At 39.1% G+C, this 20,733-nt stretch overlaps 1 protein-coding gene across 3 annotated transcripts in view; it reads right to left on the reverse strand.

The window, feature by feature from the left end:
• The window catches only part of PIE1 (SNF2 domain-containing protein / helicase domain-containing protein), a 134,702-nt gene that overhangs the window by 29,486 nt on the left and 84,483 nt on the right, over window positions 1-20,733 (reverse strand). For all 3 annotated transcript variants that reach the window (XM_089417712.1, XM_089417710.1, XM_089417711.1), the window contains 2 exons: window positions 9,238-9,300; window positions 6,008-9,140 (listed from right to left, as the gene is read on the reverse strand). In XM_089417712.1, coding sequence (XP_089273838.1) covers window positions 6,008-9,140; window positions 9,238-9,300 — 3,196 coding nt within the window. The remainder of the gene's footprint in view (window positions 1-6,007; window positions 9,141-9,237; window positions 9,301-20,733) is intronic.

The raw sequence follows: 20,733 nt of genomic DNA on the forward strand, positions 1-20,733 counted from the left end.
GCTCATGAACCAATCCATTATATCAAAATGGTACCCAATGGCAATACATAGTCAACTGTCATACATGATCAAAGACTCAAAACAAAACACAAATAACCAAGGAGGCTAGAAATGGCCTCTACAACAAAAGTAAACTGTGATGGTGACCAGACTCCAATACTAGTACTACTGGCTAGTAGCTACTGCCAGAGGAGCCAAGATCATCTCGACCAATCTCTGGATCATCATCATCAGAGTCAGACAAGGGGCCCCATGCCTCCTCATCATCATCATCGTCTCCAACTGCAACTGTAGAAGTGGTGCCAGTACCACTAGCAGGCTGTGCAGCAGATGCAAGCTGAGATAGAGTAGATATGCGGCTGCGCTTCTATCGTGGCTGAGCAGAGGAAGCACCTACAACTGGAGTCCTACTCCTCGGAGTCCTTGCTGGCTGTGAGACTGAGGCTGGTGGATCGGGATCTGCATTCAACTGAACAGGCTGAAGTTGATGTTCCAGACCCAGTTCAAGTTCATCAAGATCCTCATCAGGATCAAACTCTGGTGCACGACTCTCCACTACCCAATCTGATGTTGGATCAATGTCTTCCAACACAATGGGATCTGAATCAGGTCTTTTGTTCAGCAATTGGTTCCGTCTAAGCCGAAGGTTGTATTGGACAAAAACTAGATCATTCAACCGTTTTTGCTCCAAACGGTTTCTCTTCTTTGTGTGAATCCTCTCAAAGACAGACCAATTGCGCTCACACCCAGATGCACTGCAAGTTTGACTCAAAATACGAATTGCAAACTTTTGCAATTGAGGGCACTAGCCACCAAAGGCCTCCCACCATTGTGCTGCAAAAAACATAGGAGTGTAATGAGTTATGAGTTAGATGAAGGCTGAAGCTCAACAAAATTACAAATTATATCTAACTTTCAAATTATAAATGATTTAACAAACTTTAGTCTTTAATAAAAAAAGTAAAACTGTAAAACCATTAAGAAATTGAAAATTGAAATTTTTGTTTACCTGGCTCATCTGCTTCTCTTGCAATCTTTGCTAGGTTCTTCCCAAAGGTACCTGTTGCATTGCTGAAGGATGTGACCTGTTGATGTATCTGCAGCTGATCAGACTCCGATGGGATCATGCGTTCAATGCAATCAACCAGTCCATCTCTGACCTCCCCCCTCAAAGCTCCTGACTCCTTAGCTCTATAATGATACCGTGGGTTCAAAAAATACCCAGCTGCATGTATAGGGCGATGGAGTTGATTGTTCCATCTTTCATCAATGATTGCCCAAATGGGCCCATACTTTGCCACTCTATCCTTGTATGCTGTCTTTATTTGCTCCTTTGCTTGATCCATAGCCTCATAAATGAAGCCCATAGCCAACCTTTCCCCATCCACCAACCGCAACACCTTAACTAGTGGCTCAGCAAGCTTCACAATCTCTGCTGCCTTTCTCCAAAAAGTTTCATCATGGACTTTCCTTTTCAATTCTCTGCCTTCTGGTTTGTTAGACCAATTGGTTTGATTCCATTCATCACTGGAAAACATCTTTTGCAAGTTTCTATGTTGGGAAAGCATAGATTGCAATGTCAAAAAATGTGTAGCAAATCTAGTGATGGCAGGCCTAATAATATCCTTGCCTCCAGTGTGTTTCCTCATGAGACTCAAAACCAGTGTATGATTGTAGATAAATTTTGTTATGCTTTTGGCATTATCTACAGTGTTTCTGACCCAATCTAGTTTTCCAATATCCTCAAGCATGAGGTCTATGCAATGTGCAACGCATGGGGTCCAAAAGATGGTCTTGTGTTTTTCCTCTAACAGTTTACCAGCAAGAACATAGTTAGAGGCATTGTCTGTGATGATTTGAACAACATTAGCCACCCCCACCTCCTCAATAACCTCATCCAATAGCTGAAACAACAAGTGGCCATCTTTTACCTTATCAGATGCATCAACTAATTTTAAAAACATGGTTCCCTGTGGGCAGAAGACAAGAAAGTTTATGATGGTACGGTTTCTTTGATCAATCCATCCATCTAACATGATGGTACACCCTGTTCTTGCCCATGAGTCCCTGAACTCTTGCAAATACTCATTAATGGATTGAATTTCTTTCTGCAAACGAAACCCCCTTAGCTCTTGCACAGTAGGGCCTTTGAAGCCTTTTCCAGTAGCATGTATGGCATCAAACATAGGCTCATAATATGGTGAACGAGCAGCATTAAAGGGGATATCAGCATCATACCACCATCTAGCTATGTAGTCACAAGCAGTCTCCCTCAATTCTTTCTTCCAATGGTCATCTAAAGTGGGCTGAATTTGACCTTTACTAACTTCAGGACCATGTGCATCTGATGGAGAGGAGGGAGTGAAATAACTTTTGATAGTCACATCACCCTTCATTCTACCCTTTCCCTTATCTTGAACAGAACCAAAAGAGGGAGGAACATAACGGAAAGGGTTGGATGCCTCAGTTTGAGGGATAGAGGAAGAACCCTCAAAATCATAGTGGGGGTTGGTAGCCATCATTCTTTGTATCTCCCTCTTCCTCCCAATCTCAGCCTGTATCTCTTGTTGCCTAGCCTTATCTTCTTTAAATTTTTCAAAGCTGGCCAACAAATTCTTTCTAATCTCCTCAATTTCATCAGAGGGACATGCGGTAATTTGGCCTTTAATCCCTGCCAAGTGTTGTTTCAGCCTATGAATCCCCCCAAGACCTGCCTTAATTTTCCTATGGCAAAACTTGCAACACATCTGACTATCAACCATTTCAACATATTGCCCAAGCAGGATCTTTTGCTCTAGGTGCCATTTTTTGACTAGGAAAACAATCTGAAAATGAAAAAAAAAAAAAAAAAATGATTCAATGTTCATTTATTTGACAAAAAACACTCTCTAAGCTTTCTTGATATGCACCTAAAATTTACTAAGCAAAAACAGATTTGTAGAGGTGGAAAAAAATACCTCCAGGCACAAACTGCCTCCTCAAGCTTGCTCCAAAAATCAGCTCCTCAATGCTGCTCCAAATGGCTGCCCAAGAAGCTCCTCACTCCAGCTACAATGCTCCTCCAAGACTCCTCACTGCTGCTCCAAAACAAGCTCAAGAACTGCTCACTAATTCTCAAAGAAGACTCTCACTCAAATGCATAAGACTGCTGTGAGTGAATGAGAGCATTTGGCTGTCTTAAATAGGGTTTGGGAGGGGGAAATGGACCCCAAAAGCATTTAACAATTTACCATTACCCTTTGGAATCCATAAACTGAATTGCACTTTACCAAAAATCACAAAAAAAGTTATTTTTTTTCATCTTTAACGCTGCCCAGCCGTTGCTTCTTTGACTCGGCCGAGTCAATACGGACCCGGCCGGGTTGACCGAGTCAACTATGACTCGGCCGAGTCATTGGATGACTCGGCCGAGTCATAGTTGACTCGGTCAACCGAGCCGGGTTGCTGGCCGGGTCATTAAAAAAGGTGCTGGCTCGGTTCGAAACGGCCGTTTCCGGGTTGACTCGGCCGGGTTGTAAAACAGTGGGCAAAACCAGTCCAAACCGGCCCTCTGAACCAGAAAAGACTGGTTCAGTACCAGACTGGTTAGGAGACCGGTTCTGCTGGTCCGCAAGGCCCGTAGCCTGGGCATTAAAAAAACCTCTTTTTTTTTAACGCTACTTTATCCCCACCCCAACTATTTCACTCACACAATTCATACGAGTCTCTTGCAATTCTTGAGTTGAGTTCAGTGAGGAGAACTCGAAGAGTTTTTTGCAGGGTTGTTCTGAGGGAGATTTTTTGCAGATTTGAAGCGTTGATTGGAGTCATGGGTGACTTTGATCCAACTGTTGAATAAAACCCCTGAATCAAGCAACATTGTCTTGGGTGACTTTGATCCAACATCAGAATGGGTCGTTGAGAGTCAGGCACCAGCATTTGACAATGAAAACCTTTCTTGGTTGGACTTGGACCCACCTCCACAGGATGCAGAGACAGATATATCAGAAGCACAAGTAGCAGCTTCATGGCCAAGGGAATCAAGCCATAATCCCATTGCAGACTTATACTACTCATTCTTCAAATGAGAATGAGGAGGATGATCAAGTATCGGATGATGATTGATGATTTGATCAATGATTTATTGTAGCTGTAGCTTGTAGGCTGTAGTATAATACTTATGATCTATCGTGTTATTTTGGACTATAAAGGCCTTTTCGAGTCTGCTTCTTGATGTTTGTAACATTTTTGGTTCAGCGATGTTTTGCACCGAGTGCTATTTTGGTAATATGCACTATTACTTGCTATATAAATGAGAACTTTTGCATATTTGATATTTGTGTATAAATGGTTTGGATTCATATGGATGCACATGAATATATATGTTTTTCCTTTAAAATATGAATATTTTATGTGTTTTTTGTAAACCGGTTTTTTTCTGGTTTTTTTCTGGTTCCAATCCAGTTCCGACCAGTTCCCGGTCCACAAGGTTTTCCGTTCGGTTCTGATAACATTGCGTAAAATACAATAAAAATCAACTACAAGAGGTAGAGTTCAAGGGCAAGAGGGATCTTGTGGATCAGACTATTTATAGGTTAAATTAGGTAACAAAGGCCCAGTGCATAACATTCAACACACTTAAGTGCCCACGTTAAGATAACAGTTTTTTCGAGTTGAGATCAGCTTCTACATCTGCACTGAGTACACTGAAATTTCAGTAAACAATGGCTCTATTCGAGCTAACGAGGCAATGGGAGGAACAATGGTTGATGACTTGACCCACTCTGCAGCTTCAAAGGCATGTTTCGGAGTTGTTTCAAACTTTCAAGACATCCATGTGGTGTGTATAAGGGGTATCAAGATGTGAAATCGTGGACAGGAAATTGAAGAATTTCCAGCAGGTTGATTTATGCTGAAAGGGTATTCAATTGATGACTTGTTGCACAACTTACAGGCAGGTTTCAGACATCATCCATGACATGTCTAGTCTCCATAAGTTCGTTTGTTGGAACAGGCAATTGTTTCCTATATGAACATTTAGAGAGGGTGACAGTTATTTAGTCTAATGGTCATTTATTTATGTAATATACTTAGCATAGCACTTTATGTTGAAAAGAATAAAAGCAACTTAAGCAATTGCATAGGTCACATGTCATGAAAAAGGTTAAAAGTTAAAAGTTAAAACATGCAAAGTTTAACTGGCTTTTAAGTCTTTAACATTTCCCAAAGAATTAATTAGATGGTGGACTTCCAAATAGACATTTTCTTGCGAAAGATTTAATTAGATGCTGTGGGTTTAAGTCCAAAATTAAAAATACACAGGCAGTAAATCAGTGTCTATGGAATTCAAAACAAATTCAACTGCAAAGGCAAATAGGAGAACCTGAACATTCACAGGAAACCCAAACACTGATCGTTCTGTATCTATTCCTATGCTCTTAAAATTTATGTTAGCATCCAAACAACATATCCATGTCTTGAAAATTAATAATATTATGCAGAATCAATGTTTTCTATAAGACAGAGGGGTAGGGTATGTACATTTCCACAGACTAAGCAGTCAAATTGCTGCACAGAGGGGGTCCCCTGTCCCACAAAAAAGAGGGTCTTATAAATCAATTAGGTGTTTGTCCAGACCATGACCTTAAGAATAGATTATTATTATTTATTATACTAGAATAAAAAATAGCAACTTGGAAATGAAATTATCATAATGGCTTTAAATGACCAGAATAAAACTCAATAGGACTGAAAGAAAACTTACTGTCTAAGCCACTTCAATTAGGGAGTTCTAGATATGTTTTGACAGAAAAATATTAAATATATTCTACTAGGCAAAAAGAGTAAGTGCAAAATAAAAATTGAAAAGAGAGAACAGTGGAGAGTAAAAAGCCACCTAAAGCAATCACTACAGCGAAAAGGACTTTTAAGATGAAATCTGCAAAGTTTAGATATGGAGATTAAAAAACAAAAAAACAAGATAAAAGTGAACACAAAGTGCTTTGTAAAGTAACATATGAATGCTTACTTTCATAGAGTAAAGGTTCATTATCCTCATCAATCTCTGCTTCCAGTTCCTCCTTTAACTTTTCAAGTCGATCTAACTCCCACTCTGCCTCCTCATGTCTAACCTGAGATTCAATGGCAGCCTTGTCAATAATAGGGTCCCACAGCTCCAAAAATCGCATAGCATATCTCTCAACTGGCAACAGATGGTCTTCCAGTGATGTGCTTGGATGACCCGCTGCAGCAGCAGCAACAGCCATCTGTTGGACATCACCCATCATATCAACCTCTGAATCAACAGCAGGAACAAGAGCAGTGTTTAAACTATTTGTATGTTCAATCTCTGTGACATGAGTAGCATGAATGGTTTTCAGATCTAAGTTCTCCTCCTCCTCTTGAGCTTTCTTTAGATCTGCTCTAGCTTCCTCCATGTCATTGGCATATTCATCATCCTCTAGCAGTCTGACAACTACTTCCTCTGTAAACTCTTGATCATCGGCAGCATCTTCCAGTTCAACTTTCTTCAAGGCCATATAATCTGCTTCATCTTCTGCATTTTTCAATGCAGCCTCAACATCTGCATTTGACAACAGATGCTGTGTCTCATCGTTTGCCAGATCAGAACCATTTATATTCACTTTATCTGTTCTCACCCCCTGAAGGCCAGAAAATAATTCCATAGGATCTAGTTTTTTGAAGAATTCAGTGTTATAGCTGCCACTTTGTATGACCAAATCGTCAAGTGCACGTTTCTGGTTTGCTTTCTTTATAATATTCTCTTCAATTGTTCTCTCAGAAATCAGCCTGTAAATATGCACCTCACGTGTCTGCCCTATTCGGTGGCATCTGTCTTGAGCTTGCTGGTCCATTGCAGGGTTCCAATCACTGTCGTAGAAGATAACTGTATCAGCACCAACTAGATTTATCCCAACACCACCACTTCGGGTTGAGAGAATAAAAAGAAAAATTTTCGGATTTGTGTTAAACCGCTGCATCAGTATTTGCCTCTCTTCTGGTTGGGTAGAGCCATCCAACCTAACGTAAGTATAACCATAAAGGTTAATAAAGGCCTCTAAAACATCAAGCATTCTTGTCATCTGAGTGAATATCAGTGCTCTGTGCCCTTCTGATTTTAACCGTCTGAGTAAAATTGCTAACTCTTGCAATTTACCACAGTCAAACTGTATAAGTCGCCTATCAGGAAAGAACAACTGCCTTCGCACAATAACAGGTCTAAGAGGTTCAAGAAGCACACTGAGCTCTTTGCTAGTATTATCTTCTAGAATTGGACGGCTTAGAACAGAAGATCCTGATTTACTACACCAGAAAATTGGTGGAGGTGCTCGTGCAGCTGGAATTGCAAAGACAAAAGATTTAATTAAGTCCAACAACTTTTGACACCACTGTGAAGGTAACAAGACAAGATCAGCAAGTCTTGATGAAGACTCCAGATAGCATGATGGATTGTTCCTTTTCTTATGAACATCATAAACAGGATGCTCAATAGTTAGGACTCTCCTTAAATCCATTCCATACACAGGTTTCCTCTTGCAACGCAGTGTGTTCAACCATGCTATGGCTGCAGCCCTTCCTCTTGCCTGCCTCAATCTCTCTTCTTGAAGAGCATGCTGGATCTCCTCAAAGATGTTTCTTCTGTGCATTGGTTCCTGCCTATGAACAGGGTGGCCTAATTCTTCATCTCTTAAATTACCAACCTCCTGAATCAGTGAGGAGGGAGTTGCAATCTTTGACACGTGATCATAGTCCCACGAGTTCATCACAAATTCTAGTTGAGAGAAAACCAGATTCATTCCCACTAAATCAATAGATGAGTATCGGTCAGCATTGAGTATGGAACAAATATCTGAACATACTTGTTGCTCAAGCCCCAGCATATCAAATGAGCTTATAATCGGCCTGCCTTCAAACAAATCTGGATGATTACACACCTTACGTAGCTGCATCAGAACATTAATGAGACCAAGAAAGTTGCCACTAGCCAAAGTTGCCTGTGTTTCTGAACTCGCAATAAAATCTTCATACAGGTTGCGCTGTCTTTTTGACAGCTTGCAGCATATTACATGTTCATATTTTTTTGGAAGCTGTTTCTCCACATCTTGTTTCAGGCGACGTAATATGAAAGGCCGCAATACATTGTGTAAACGATCAACAACTTCTTTATTCACTAGTTCTTGCCTCTCCACCATGCCAGATATTGGGTTACAAAACCACTCTTTGAATTCCTGCTGTGACTGAAAAAGATGAGGCATCAAAAAATGCATCAAGGACCAAAGTTCCATGAGATCATTCTGAAGTGGTGTTCCCGTTAAAAGGATTCGCCGCTTTGAGTTGAAGTTCAAAAGTGTCTGCCACCTTTGAGACTTCCAATTTTTAATCAGGTGAGCCTCATCTAAAATAAGATATTTCCATTTCTTCCGTTTAAAAGCTTTGGCATCTTGTATCACGAGTCTATATGTTGTAATGCAGACATGGAAAGAATTGGGCTTTGCCCAACCTTGTCGTTTTATCTTACGCTCTTTAGCACTCCCAAAGTAAGTAAGTACTTTGAAAGCAGGGCACCACTTCATAAATTCTGTTTCCCAATTAAGCATAACACTTGTCGGAACCACTATAAGATGTGGTCCCCAAATTCCTTTCTCACATGCCAGGTGTGCCAAAAGTGCTATTGTCATAATTGTCTTACCAAGGCCCATTTCATCTGCTAGGATTCCATTAAGGCGTTTCTCATACATAGTGACTAGCCAATCTAAACCAATATGCTGATACTCACGAAGCGAGTGTTTCAGAAGGAATGGCAACTTTGTGCAAACTTTGGTCGTAGAGAATGTATTTCCTGTTGGTTGTGCTAAACGCGCAGCAGCTGCTGCATCAGCAATTCTAACTTCACTGGTTTTTTCTTCTTCAGTTGTTTTCTGTAACTCATTTGTTTCTGGTGGAGAAATTTCCACCTTCAAAACTGCATCCCCATCTTTTTCTTCGGCAACTGAAGAATCATATTCTAAGTATGTTCCAATTCTTTCAGCACCATCTTCCAGTTTCTCAACAAGGATTGCATTTGACATGTTTTTTCGTGCCTCAGAGGTTCCCTCTGCATCTTCTGGGTCATCAGCATTTTCTTCATCCGAGCATTCCATCTGGGAAAACACTAAGAATAAATCAAAAACTTGGAAAGAAACATTTTGTTAAAAAAAACACTTGTCATAAGGTGGAGCTAACTGCATGCCCACCGACCTGCTTATATCTAGCAAGCAGCTCTTCAATTGGCAACTCGCTCTCCGCCTTCAAAAACTCAATCTGTGTAAGGAACCAGATAAGAAAATATAAGCAAACAGTTTGAGTACCAAATGGTCAAACTTTAGAAGAACAATTCACAGAGGAATCTCATCGTTTCTGTCGAGCATATCTGGTCAGTATATCATTATCATGGATTCAAAAGGTATATCATCAATTTGTATTTTTTATAACAAATGGGATGTCTTTTGTGTGTACAACAGGCAAAATTAAAAGGTTATTGTTTAATAACACCATTGAAAAGCACTTGGGGCATTGTTTCTAACAATAACTATTGCCTTTTCCTATGGGCGTTCAGCTATATTATTTATATACATGATAAAATAACAACCAAACATATCAAAATAATAGACAAGTATATTCACATAGATCCACAAATGGCATAGATAAACATACCAGAGAAGGGGCTTCTGTGACCAAAGACAGGGCTGTGGCCAGAGGCTGATATCAGAGAACCTCTCAAATTCAAGTTACCAAAGGTTGGGCAGGAGTGTCCCCACATTATCATCCCAAGTTGAGCTTTGATACAAATGTAATGCAATGAAGGTGTTTAAATATAAAATATTCTGAATATATAGGATAACAATGAAGCCCCAAGGGTTAGCTCAAATGGTCTAGAGCCAGACATTTTGTTCCTTGATATTGTTGCTAGTTGTTGTTGATAACACGTTCAACACTCTTCGATTCCCTTGGTGCGAGGCCCCATAATCAGGGTCAACAGTTTACCCAGTTTACCATCCATGAAATGTGGGGAAGTGCTCCAAGGTTTCCTGTGCTTTCATTCCAAGGAAAAAAAAATACGATAACAATGAAAAATTCATGTAAGATAAATATAATGTTTTGATGTCAGATGACTGTGAAGGATGAGAGCAGAGTTTTGATGTCAGATGACTGTGAAGGATGAGAGCAGAGTTGATGATGGCATTGAGATCAGTGAGTGCAAACCTAAAAATAAACCCATCAATTGCACATAAACTTAGATGTTTTTCGGGGATGAGTAAGGTGGAATGAGCTATTCATGCTTACATGAAAGGACACCTGTTGTTGTGTGACATAACTATCATAACGGGTGGCAATTTCATGCCTAGTATTCAAAACCAGCCGGTTTGAACCGGAAACCAGTCAAACCGGCCAGTTCATTACCTAGTAGGACCTAACCGGTAGAAAAAACCAGTTTTTTCATGCGTGCAAGCTAGGGTTTCCATTAACCGGCCAGTTTATTGCTAGGTCGATAGCTGACCCCACGCAAATGGTTTTTGGGTGTTTTGGAATGGTTTTGAGGGGATATATATATATATATCTGACAAAGAATTGCACTTTGTGGATGCACCTTTAGAGACTCAGGAAGGTCTCAAAGTTGACATCCTTCAAGAGTTTAACCTCTAGTTTACAGAATTTACTTTCTATATCTATTTGGTTGTTTCAACTTGTAAGACAGTATACCTGCCAGTCCTATAAAAGCAGGATTTATGTAGGTATGGAATCTTGGCTAAAAGGTTTTATCTTTTTGTCAGTATTCTGTGGCCAAAGTCAAGTTTTTATATTACAATGCTGTCCATTTTGGCCAGTGTTTTCTAATACAAATATATCCATTACTGTATATATATATATATATATAACGTATTGAATATATAATTGATTGATGATAGATCAATGATTATAATAGCATGTGAAATTGCATACATACATCAAATGGTCAGATACTCAAACAAACATTCCTCTAGACATGTAACATTTGGTTATTTAATATTGTTTATTATTATGATTATTATTGTTATCATGGATATATTTATGTACATTATTAATCATACCAAAACCTTGGCTGTAAATTCTGATACTTGAAAGAAAATGACAACATTTCTAAATTTTTCCTATAATTTTGTAAATTATCTGCCAACAGGTATAGCTACGCAATTTGTACATTTTTGCATATTTATTACTTTATATATATCCTTTTAAAATTTAAGGTTATATGAACCATGGGGGCACTTAGAATCAGCATATTCAATCCACGCAGCGTTTGTCCAGAAATTATGAATTGTGGAATCAAAAGCCTAACCCTAATTTTTTTTTAAATATACATCTAAAATTTATTTATTTTCTAAATCATTGTCTTCTATTTCAGAGAATTCTTGGGGTAATTAAAAAATCTAAAGAAATTTGTTTGGACTTTCAACTCCCTGCATATCATAAGCATGTGTTTCTTAAGCATAAATGTTTCATTGTGCAAAACACATGAACGATCAATATTAGATTAAGAAACAAAATCTCTCTTTCTAGCTAGATAGCCATCATGAAAAGTCGACAATAAATACTTTATCCACACATGTTAGTGTAGCCATTTGACAAATTGTACAGGAATGTCACTTTTCAATTACAGTTGTTGAAGTTCATTATGAAATCTAACAAGTTAATGTTTGTCATGTTGACCACTAAAGTGCACCTAAAGAAAAAAATTTAAGACTCCATGCCCAAAGATATGTCAGAGGCTTAATGTACTATTAGAGTTCACAATATCATTAGAGTTTTTTACCTCTACTTCTTCTCATGTTCTAATCAAATTCCACAAGCTCTACTGGGATGATGTAAAATGATGTTAGTGTAATGAGTTGAGTCATGTAACGGGCCTGGGTAACTTGGGACTTTGTCATCAAGTGAGTTTACTCTGGCAGGGTTTTTTTACTTGGTTAATTATTAAGTGCTTTCGAGGACTTAATAATTAATTGAGATTTTTCCTCCAAGCATAGCCCCAAAGTCGGAGTGTGACTTGATGATGAGGCCTTGGATGAGTTCTAGTGTCTAGAGTCATTGTATATTACCATACTAGATCACTCGTAAAATTTTGTGGAATTTGAATAGGTTTAGGGGTCAATTTTTTAATTTTTTTAATTTCCCGCAAGACGGAAATTTGAATAAACTTTTTAGGGTATGTGTGCTCAAAATTACACCTCTCACCTTCAACTTTCTACTATGACACACTTTGACAGGTAAAAAAATAAGTTCTAGAACCTCAAAACCCATTTTTCCTAAGTTTAGTGGGAAATGTGAGAATAAATTAGCCCAACAATTTAAATAAATTGGAGAAAATAAATATCCACACATGTTAAATGATGTGGAAATGAGGTAGAAAATCATCAAGGAGTTAAAGAGTGATGTGGACTCCACCATGCAGCAAGTATCAAGAAAAAAACATGTGACAAAAAGGGAAATCTAATTTCTTGGAGAAAAATGAGTTTCAAGTAACAAGATCCACGATTTGAGAAGGTTAACTCAAGCTTCAAGGAGATATCATGAGTTGGCTTGAGATTGGGTTGGACTTCACTTGAGTGAGGTGGAAAGTGGTCTCCTACCACTCCACTTCACTCTTTCACATGTCCCCTCATCTCAACAGAGTCTCCCTCATCAAGGATTACATGGGCCTCTAAGGAAGAAATTGAGTTGCCACTTGAGAAATTCGAATTTGCATGCAGGAGCATTGGGATTGTCATCCATTTGCTTTGGTATCATCACCATTTGCATTGGGATTGGCTCCCAAGCTTCAATTTAAGTGAGCAATGGGCTCTATTATGTATTCATGTTATGAGTTATTGGGCTTAACGAAACTATGTCATTTTGTACTTGCAATTTGCTAATATAATCAAAAACTTTGGGGCAATTTTGGTGGTGTTCTCTTGGCATTTTGAGGTAATATCCTTCCATAATTTGTTATTATACTTCAATTCTATTGCATATTTAATGTTGTTAGCTTATATTTTCCATATGTTTTAGATTGATATGTGCAAGCTATCTTTCACATATCCTTGATTTAGAGTAGCATTCTAGAAGTGAGCTTAACAAATTATTTTTGGAGGAATATTTGGTCTATCTCACCCATTGTGATGCTCTAATCGTTTACAAGCTAATATTTGTTTCAAGTGTGTAGAAAGAAACCTATTTGAAATTGTGCGTAGGAATCCATTTGGGCGTGGGAGAAGTCTCACATAGATCAACTCACTCCCAGATTCAAAGTGGCTCAAGACTCATCAATTTTCAATCCAAGTCTTTCATCTAAAGAAGAGCAAGAGGGAAGTTTTTCTCACTCATTATCTACTTGAATCATTTATTCATTTAAATTACATGATTCTTTGATTTAGAGTTATTTAAGAGTAATTTCCCAAGCTAAACAAGTATGGGAGTTTACTCCCATTACTTGATTTAGTGTCTTGTATATTAATTTGTATTATATTTTGTTTAATTTGCTCTCTCTCTACACTAATACTCTCTTGTGTTTTGCAGCCCATAGTTGGAGCTTTTGGCAACAAAAGTCTTGAAGAGAAATCTTGGAAAACTCTAATTATATTTTGTAGGACCTCTCAAGCACTTCAGCATAAATTTCAAAGAGGTCGTGAGCGTTAGAGGATCGCTGCAAGTTAGCCAGGCCGTGGACCTTTTGGGCTTGTAATTTTCAGATTTTGAGAAGATTCCATTGGCCATTGTGGTTGCCATAGTTTGGAAGGAAAATCTAGCTTCTCTAGCTCCTATTTTGTAAAGTTCTCCTTGTTGGAAATAGTACCAAGGACACGTGTTACTAGGCATTTATCCCCTTTAGCCTAGTAGACACATTAATGACTTTTGCCTTGGTGACATTTATGAGTTATATTAATGTCATGGGTGGAAAAGGTACGTAGAAGTGTTGTACCATGTACTTTTTATAATATTAAAATCACTTGTACTTTATAAAGTGATTTTATGTGTAAATTACTACGTGTACTTTTTAAATATTAAAGTGAGTTGAAAAATCACTTTATGAAAAAAAAAAAAAAAAAAAAAAAGGTACACAATTTGAAAAAGGTACCAGAAAGCTTTTAAGTAATGGGGCCAATGTGTGAGGGGGATCAATTGTGAGAGTTAATTTCAACCACACATCTTGAGATTTGGAAATTAAATCTCATCCATTGGATCCTAGGTTTAGGGATTCATTTTTTTCTAAGGGACAAAATGGGAAAAGGGAGGCTCATTTTTCACTTCACACTTGAGAGAGCATCAGGAGAAGAGGAAAGGAGAACTTGAAGGAGAATTTGCAGCTAGAGGAAGGTTCGATTTTCTAGGAGGGAGGCAGCCATAGGAGGCACGAAATCCAAGGAGAGGAGCATGAAAATCAAGGAGACAGTCAATGCAAAAATAGAGGCAAACACCAGCACAAATTTCAAGGGTTGTGGCATGCATTTCCACAAACTGTTCAACAAATGGTTTCCTCTAGGAGGAGATCAGAAGGAGTATGAAAAGTGGCAGCAAGAGTGGTGGGGGAGGTGAAGAGGAGAACGTTGCTCTTGCAGTGAACGGAAAGAAGGGCAAGAAGATCAAGAAGGGGTCATCTAGTGGAGCAAAGCAGGATAAGGAGAAGCAGAAGGCTAAGGAGAAGGACATGAGCAAAGTGAAATGCTTTGCTTGTGGGAAGATGGGTCACTATGTTGTTCAGTGTCCCAACAAGAAGGGTAAGAATAAACAAGGAGTTGTGGCTTCAGCAGATGTGGATGAGATTGCGGCTATGTTTGATTCAGAGCATGCTTTGGTGGTAAGTTTAGCCACTCATGTCACATCTTCCTGTGCATGGTTCATAGACAGCGGAGCATCCTGCCATATGACTGGAGTTAGAGAGCACTTCATGAGCCTTTTGGAGGATGACATTGACTCGGAGGTTGTTCTTGGCGACAACAACAAAGTCAAGGTGGAAAGTATGGGGAAAGTTTCATTTTAGAGGGACTCATCACCTCCTCTAAGGGTGATAGATGTTCTTTATGTTCCATGGTTAAAGAAGAGTTTGATATTTGTTTCCAGCTTGGAGGAGATGGGATATGAGGTACTATTCCGGAAGGGACAAGTGTTGATATATCCTAGAGGATCCAGTATCGAGTCTGCTTGTGTGATTGGAGCTCGCAGTGGGAGACTATACAGACTCATGTTTCAGGCTTTCAGCCTCTTCGAGCTATGGTAAAGCATACTAGTAGCAATGATTTATGTGAGATGTGGCACAGGAAGATGGTTACTAGGTTGCCATATTTCAACACTGAGCATCATGATGTGTGCAGGGGGTCTGCTTTGGGAAAGTACACCATGACACCTTTCTAGAGCAGTGACAGTAGAGCTACAGGTATCCTTGATTTGATTCATTCTAATGTATGTGGCCCTATGTCCCATGTCTCATTGAGTGGATATGAATACTATGTGACATTCATTGATGACCACTCCAGGAGGACCTGGATTTACTTCCTAGAGACCGAGGATGAGGTTTTCTGGTGATTCCAAGAGTTTAAGGCTCTTGTGGAGAACCAGACAAGGAGGAAGATCAAGGTGTTGAGATCAGACAATGGGGGTGAGTACACTTCAGCAGAGATGAGAGATTTTTGTGGGAGTGTTGGCATCAAGAGGGAGCTCATTGTGTCAGATAACCTTTCGCAGAATGGGGTGGTAGAGAGGAAGAACAAGACCATTATGTTTGCAGCTAGAGCGATGCTGCATGATCAGAGTTTACCTTTCTTCTTGTGGGCCAAGGAACACTGTTGTATATTTGTAGAACATGAGCCCACACAAAGTCTTGGGGAGCAAGACTCCTGAGGAGATATATACCGGCAAGAAGCTGAAAGTTGGGCAAATCAGGATATTTGGGTGCCTTACATATTCACACATCCCTGAGGAGAGGAGGACGAAGCTAGAACCCACGGTAGAGAGGGGCATCCTCATGGGTTATAGTGAGACCAACAGAGCCTACCGCATATATCTTCCTACACAGAGGAAGATTGTCCTGAGGAGAGATGTGACATTTGAGGAAGAGAGGGCTTTGAGGAGGTCTTCGGAGGTTGATTAGGTGGAGCAACAGGCTCCTCAGCAGGAGGCCATACCACAAGTTTCAAGTGCATTAGGTGGTACATCAGGATTAGGAGGTTCACTTTCTTCAAGGGTGACAATTTCATAGAGTACCGGTTCACCTGGTGCAGGATCTTTAGGCACAGTATCTCAGAGTTCAAGATCCCCTTTGGTTATTTCAAAGCCTTCCTTGCTAGAAGGAGAGGCACCAGTTGAGGATTTTCCCATACCACCACAGGAGGCTACTGCAGGGAAGAGGAAGCCAAGATGGCTTCGAGAGACCCTAAAGGAGGCTCAGGAGGTAATGGGGAGACCCAAGTGGTCAGTGAGGGAGAGTAGACCGCCATAGAGGTTGGGTGGCTTAGTGGCAAATGTTGTGGAGACAGAACTAGCTAGTTTTGAGGAGGCCGCCAGAAAGTAGATCTAGAGGGATGCCATGGTGGAGGAGTATGCCTCTATCATGAAGAATGATGTCTCGAAGGTAGTGCCACAACCTGATGGGAAGTCAATTGTGACTTCCATGTAGCTCTACAAGGTCAAACATGTTGCGGATGGCAGTGTTGAGAAGTTCAAAGCTCACTTTGTGACTCTGGGGTTCTCACAGTTAGAGGGAGTTGACTATGAGGAGACCTTTGCACCAGTTGTTCGTTATACTTCCATTAGCGTAGTGATATCTATAGCAATTGAGATGAGCTAGAGGATTCACCAGATGGATGTGATGATCGCTTTTCTCAATGATGTTATATAGGAGGAGGTGTACATTGAGCAGCCTGAGGACTTTGAGTTGCATGGGAGGGAGTCTCATGTACGTAGGCTGAAGAAAGTCTTGTATGGACTAAAGCAAGCACCGAAGGCATGGTACGAGAGGATAGATTCCTACTTGCAGCAAAGATGGGTTTCCAGAAGAGTGATGCAGATCCAAAGCTATACTTTATCCTTGTAGGTGATGATCCACTCATTATGATTTTGTATGTGGATGACTTGTTTATCACAAGGGAGGGCAGTCTCAACCAGCACTACAAGGGAGATCTTGCTTGAGAGTTTGATATGACTGATATGGCATTGATGTATTACTTTTTGGGATTGGAGGTTTGGCAAGAGGATGGGCACATCTTTGTGGGCTAGGGCAGGTACGCAGGAGATATCTTGAGGAGATTCTGTATGGATGGTTGCAGGCCTATGGCTACACCTATCACCAACTGGGAGAAGCTTCATGATGTTGATCCCGAGTTGGTGGATCCCACTTTATACGTCAGCTAATTGGATCATTGATATATCTAGTCAACACTAGACCAGATATTTGTTTTGCAATCAACTCATTGAGCCATGATGAAGCCCAGGACAGTACACTGGGTGGCTGCAAAACATGTGTTAAGGTGCTTACAAAGCACAGTGGATTATGGGTTGGACTATGTCAGATGTGATGGGGCCAGATTGATATGTTGCACAGACTCAGATTGAGCTAGCAGTGTCAGTGACCGGAAGAGCACTTTCGGATGTTGTTTCTCATTGGAATCGGTAGTTGTGTCATGGTTCAACAGGAAACAGAAGTTAGTGGCATTCAGCAGTACAGAGGCAGAGTATATGGCAGCCAGTCAGGCAGTGTGTGAGGCATTACGTCTTTGCAAGATGCTTCATGATTTGGTCAGATGATGAGACCAACTACGATTTATTGTGACAATCAGAGTTGTATTAAACTCTTTGGGAATCTAGTATTTCACAATCGGTCAAAGCATATAGAGATCAGAGACTGGATTCAGTAAGGGACAGTGAAGCTTGAGTATATATCCAATGATGAGCAGGTATCAAACATTCTCACCAAGTCTTTACCAAGAGGCAGGGGTGTTTTCTTCAAATACAGGATGGGAGTAGTGAGCAACACTTTCCTCGGTAAGAGGGAGTGTTGGAAATAGTACCAAGGAGAGGTGTTACTAGGCATTTATCCCTTTTAGCCTAGTATACACATTAATGACTTTTATCTTGGTGACATTTATGAGTTCTATTAATGTCATTGGTGGAAAAGGTACTTAAAAGTGGTGTACCATGTACTTTTTCTAATATTAAAGTCACTTGTACCTTATAAAGAGACTTTATGTGTAAAGTACTAAATGTACTTTTCTAATATTAAAGTGAGTTGAAAAATCACTTTATCAGAAAAATAAAATAAGGTACACAACTTGGAAAAGGTATTAGGAGGCTTTTAAGTAATGTGGTCAATGTGTGAGGGGGGTCAATTGTGAGAGTTAATCTCAAGCACACATCTTCAAATTTGGAGATTAAATTTCATCCACTGGATCCTAGGTTTAGGGATTCAATCTTTTCTAAGAGACAAAAGGGGAAAAGTGAGGCTCATTCTTCACTTCACACTTGAGAGAGCATAAAGAGAAGAGTTGAGGAGAACTTGAAGGAGAAATTTCAACTAGAGGAGGGTTAGATTTTCTAGGAAGGAGGCAGCCATAGGAGGCACGAAATCCAAGGAGAGGAGCACGAAAATCAAGGAGACAGTCCACAAAAATCGAGGCAAACAACAGCATGAATTTTGAGGGATTGTTCAGCGTGATTTTCGAGGAGGGTCTTTGCTGTCACCATGCATGAATTTCAAGGAACATTTTAGGTTACTTCCAGTGCATAAATCGAAGCAACTTCCGCACGAAATTCGAGGCAAAGTTTTGGGCACAGAAATCAAGGAGTTGAGATGTGGGAAAGTGCAGAACATTTCTAAGCATGAAAAAAATTGTAAATCTGAAAATTGTCAGTGAACACAAATTTCTAGAAATTGCATTTAATGCTTCAGCTGAAGGGAGATAAGTATTGTGTTTAATTTTATGTACTTAGACTAATTTCTCAAGCAATAAAATCCTCCTTTGAAGACCAGTTTTCCCTAAGAGGTTGTGGGGTTTTTTCCAGGGTCACCTTGACCAAAAAATAAGTGTCTCACATGCTTGAATGTTTGCCTAAATTTTGTATTAATTTCAGCTGATAGGAAAAGTGAAAAATAATAGAAGTACTCTTTGAATGTTTACAATTAATGCATCCTAAAATTTATATGAACATGACAAAACATGTGGGTTGGGCCAAATAAACACATGCAAACTTGTAAACTAGGGTAAGGGCGCAGATCGTTAATTTTCTACACTCCATCTTTTAGGCAGCTTTCTAAGAGGCTTTCTATTCATTATAACCATTAATAAAATATCTAATTTTCTTGTGGGAGCTTGGGATTTTACCCATGGCATCCCTCCTCATTTAGAGGGAGGACTTTGTGGGTGGATTGACTTTGCATTTCATTTTCCTAGTTTTCCTACTCATTCCATTTGCATGCTTAATTGGAAATTAACACAACCTCACTTCACATTTCATTTTTCTAATTTTGCTATCTAAGTTCTTGCATGTCTAATGTTTCAACATTGACAACTTGTTTCTTGAGCAATTTCATTTATTTGCAAACACTTTACTTTGTTGACAAGCTTTGAATTATCCAATTTGCACTCAACTTGTTAAATTGTTTCACAACTATTTGGATATATGCTTCATTATTGTGTCAACTTATGCTTACATGTTTTGGTAATTTTGGAGCATTATATTTCACTTGAAGCAATTTTATCTTAAGCAAATTAGTTGTCTCATTTCATTTAGCTTGTCTACTTTCAATCAATTGATGAAGCACATGCAACACTTGTGAGCTAATTTCCATTTTATTTCTCCAATTGAAATCATTTTTGCAATTTATGTTGAACACTATCTCATTGTCCATCTTTTGAAGCATTGCAATAAACATTTCTTTTGGGGAAAACTTACATGCTTCTTATTTAGGCATATTAGCAAAACTTGCATTTCTTAAAATTCACGTCCAAGCATAAGCTTGGTTGAATAGAAACCTTAGGACCAAGATTTTCTTGGAAAGTTCTTCCAACGGGTACAAAGTAAGGTAAAGTAAGTGACCCTGCAGTTACGAAAGCAGCATTGTCTCCTTGTAGGAATGAAGGCACACATGGTTTGTACGGAATAAACAATGTAAACTTTGAAACGAGAACTAATATTGTTAACCGTTTGGTAGAGATAGCAAAAAAGTGACCCAGTTTTGAAAAGGGGCGATGCAGAACACACATATTTTTTTTAGAGCATAGTTTTTGGCACTATAATTTTTTTTATGTACATTACGTTTTAGAATGTTAGTGATTTGCATGCTGATTTTAAAAAGTGGTGATTCTACATCAGACCCTTTCTTTAAAACCCCTATTTTTTGACTTTAAATTTTCTAATGTATGAAATGTAAATAATTATTTTTTAAATTTAGCAATTTTTGACACTTTAAATTTTTTAATGTATTAAGTGTAAATATTTTTTTTAAATGTAACATTTTTTTACACTTTGAAATTTTTATGTCAAATTTTTTTGACATAAAAAAAAAAACCAGATATTTTTTAGTAAGCTTGGTAGTACTTTCTCTATTTATATTAACTAACCATAATCAAGTTTTCCCAATAGTAATAGGTGGCCTCAACCTGCCCGTAGGAAACAAGGTTGGCCACCTGTCAGTGTTAAAAGTTGTCCAAAATTTAAATAAGTCTTTTCTATCATCCTTACAACATT

This window comes from Pinus tabuliformis, chromosome 3_2 (genome assembly GCF_031772625.1).
Source record: "Pinus tabuliformis cultivar Carrire ecotype Pingquan chromosome 3_2, CPIR1, whole genome shotgun sequence".
NCBI lineage: Eukaryota > Viridiplantae > Streptophyta > Pinopsida > Pinales > Pinaceae > Pinus > Pinus tabuliformis.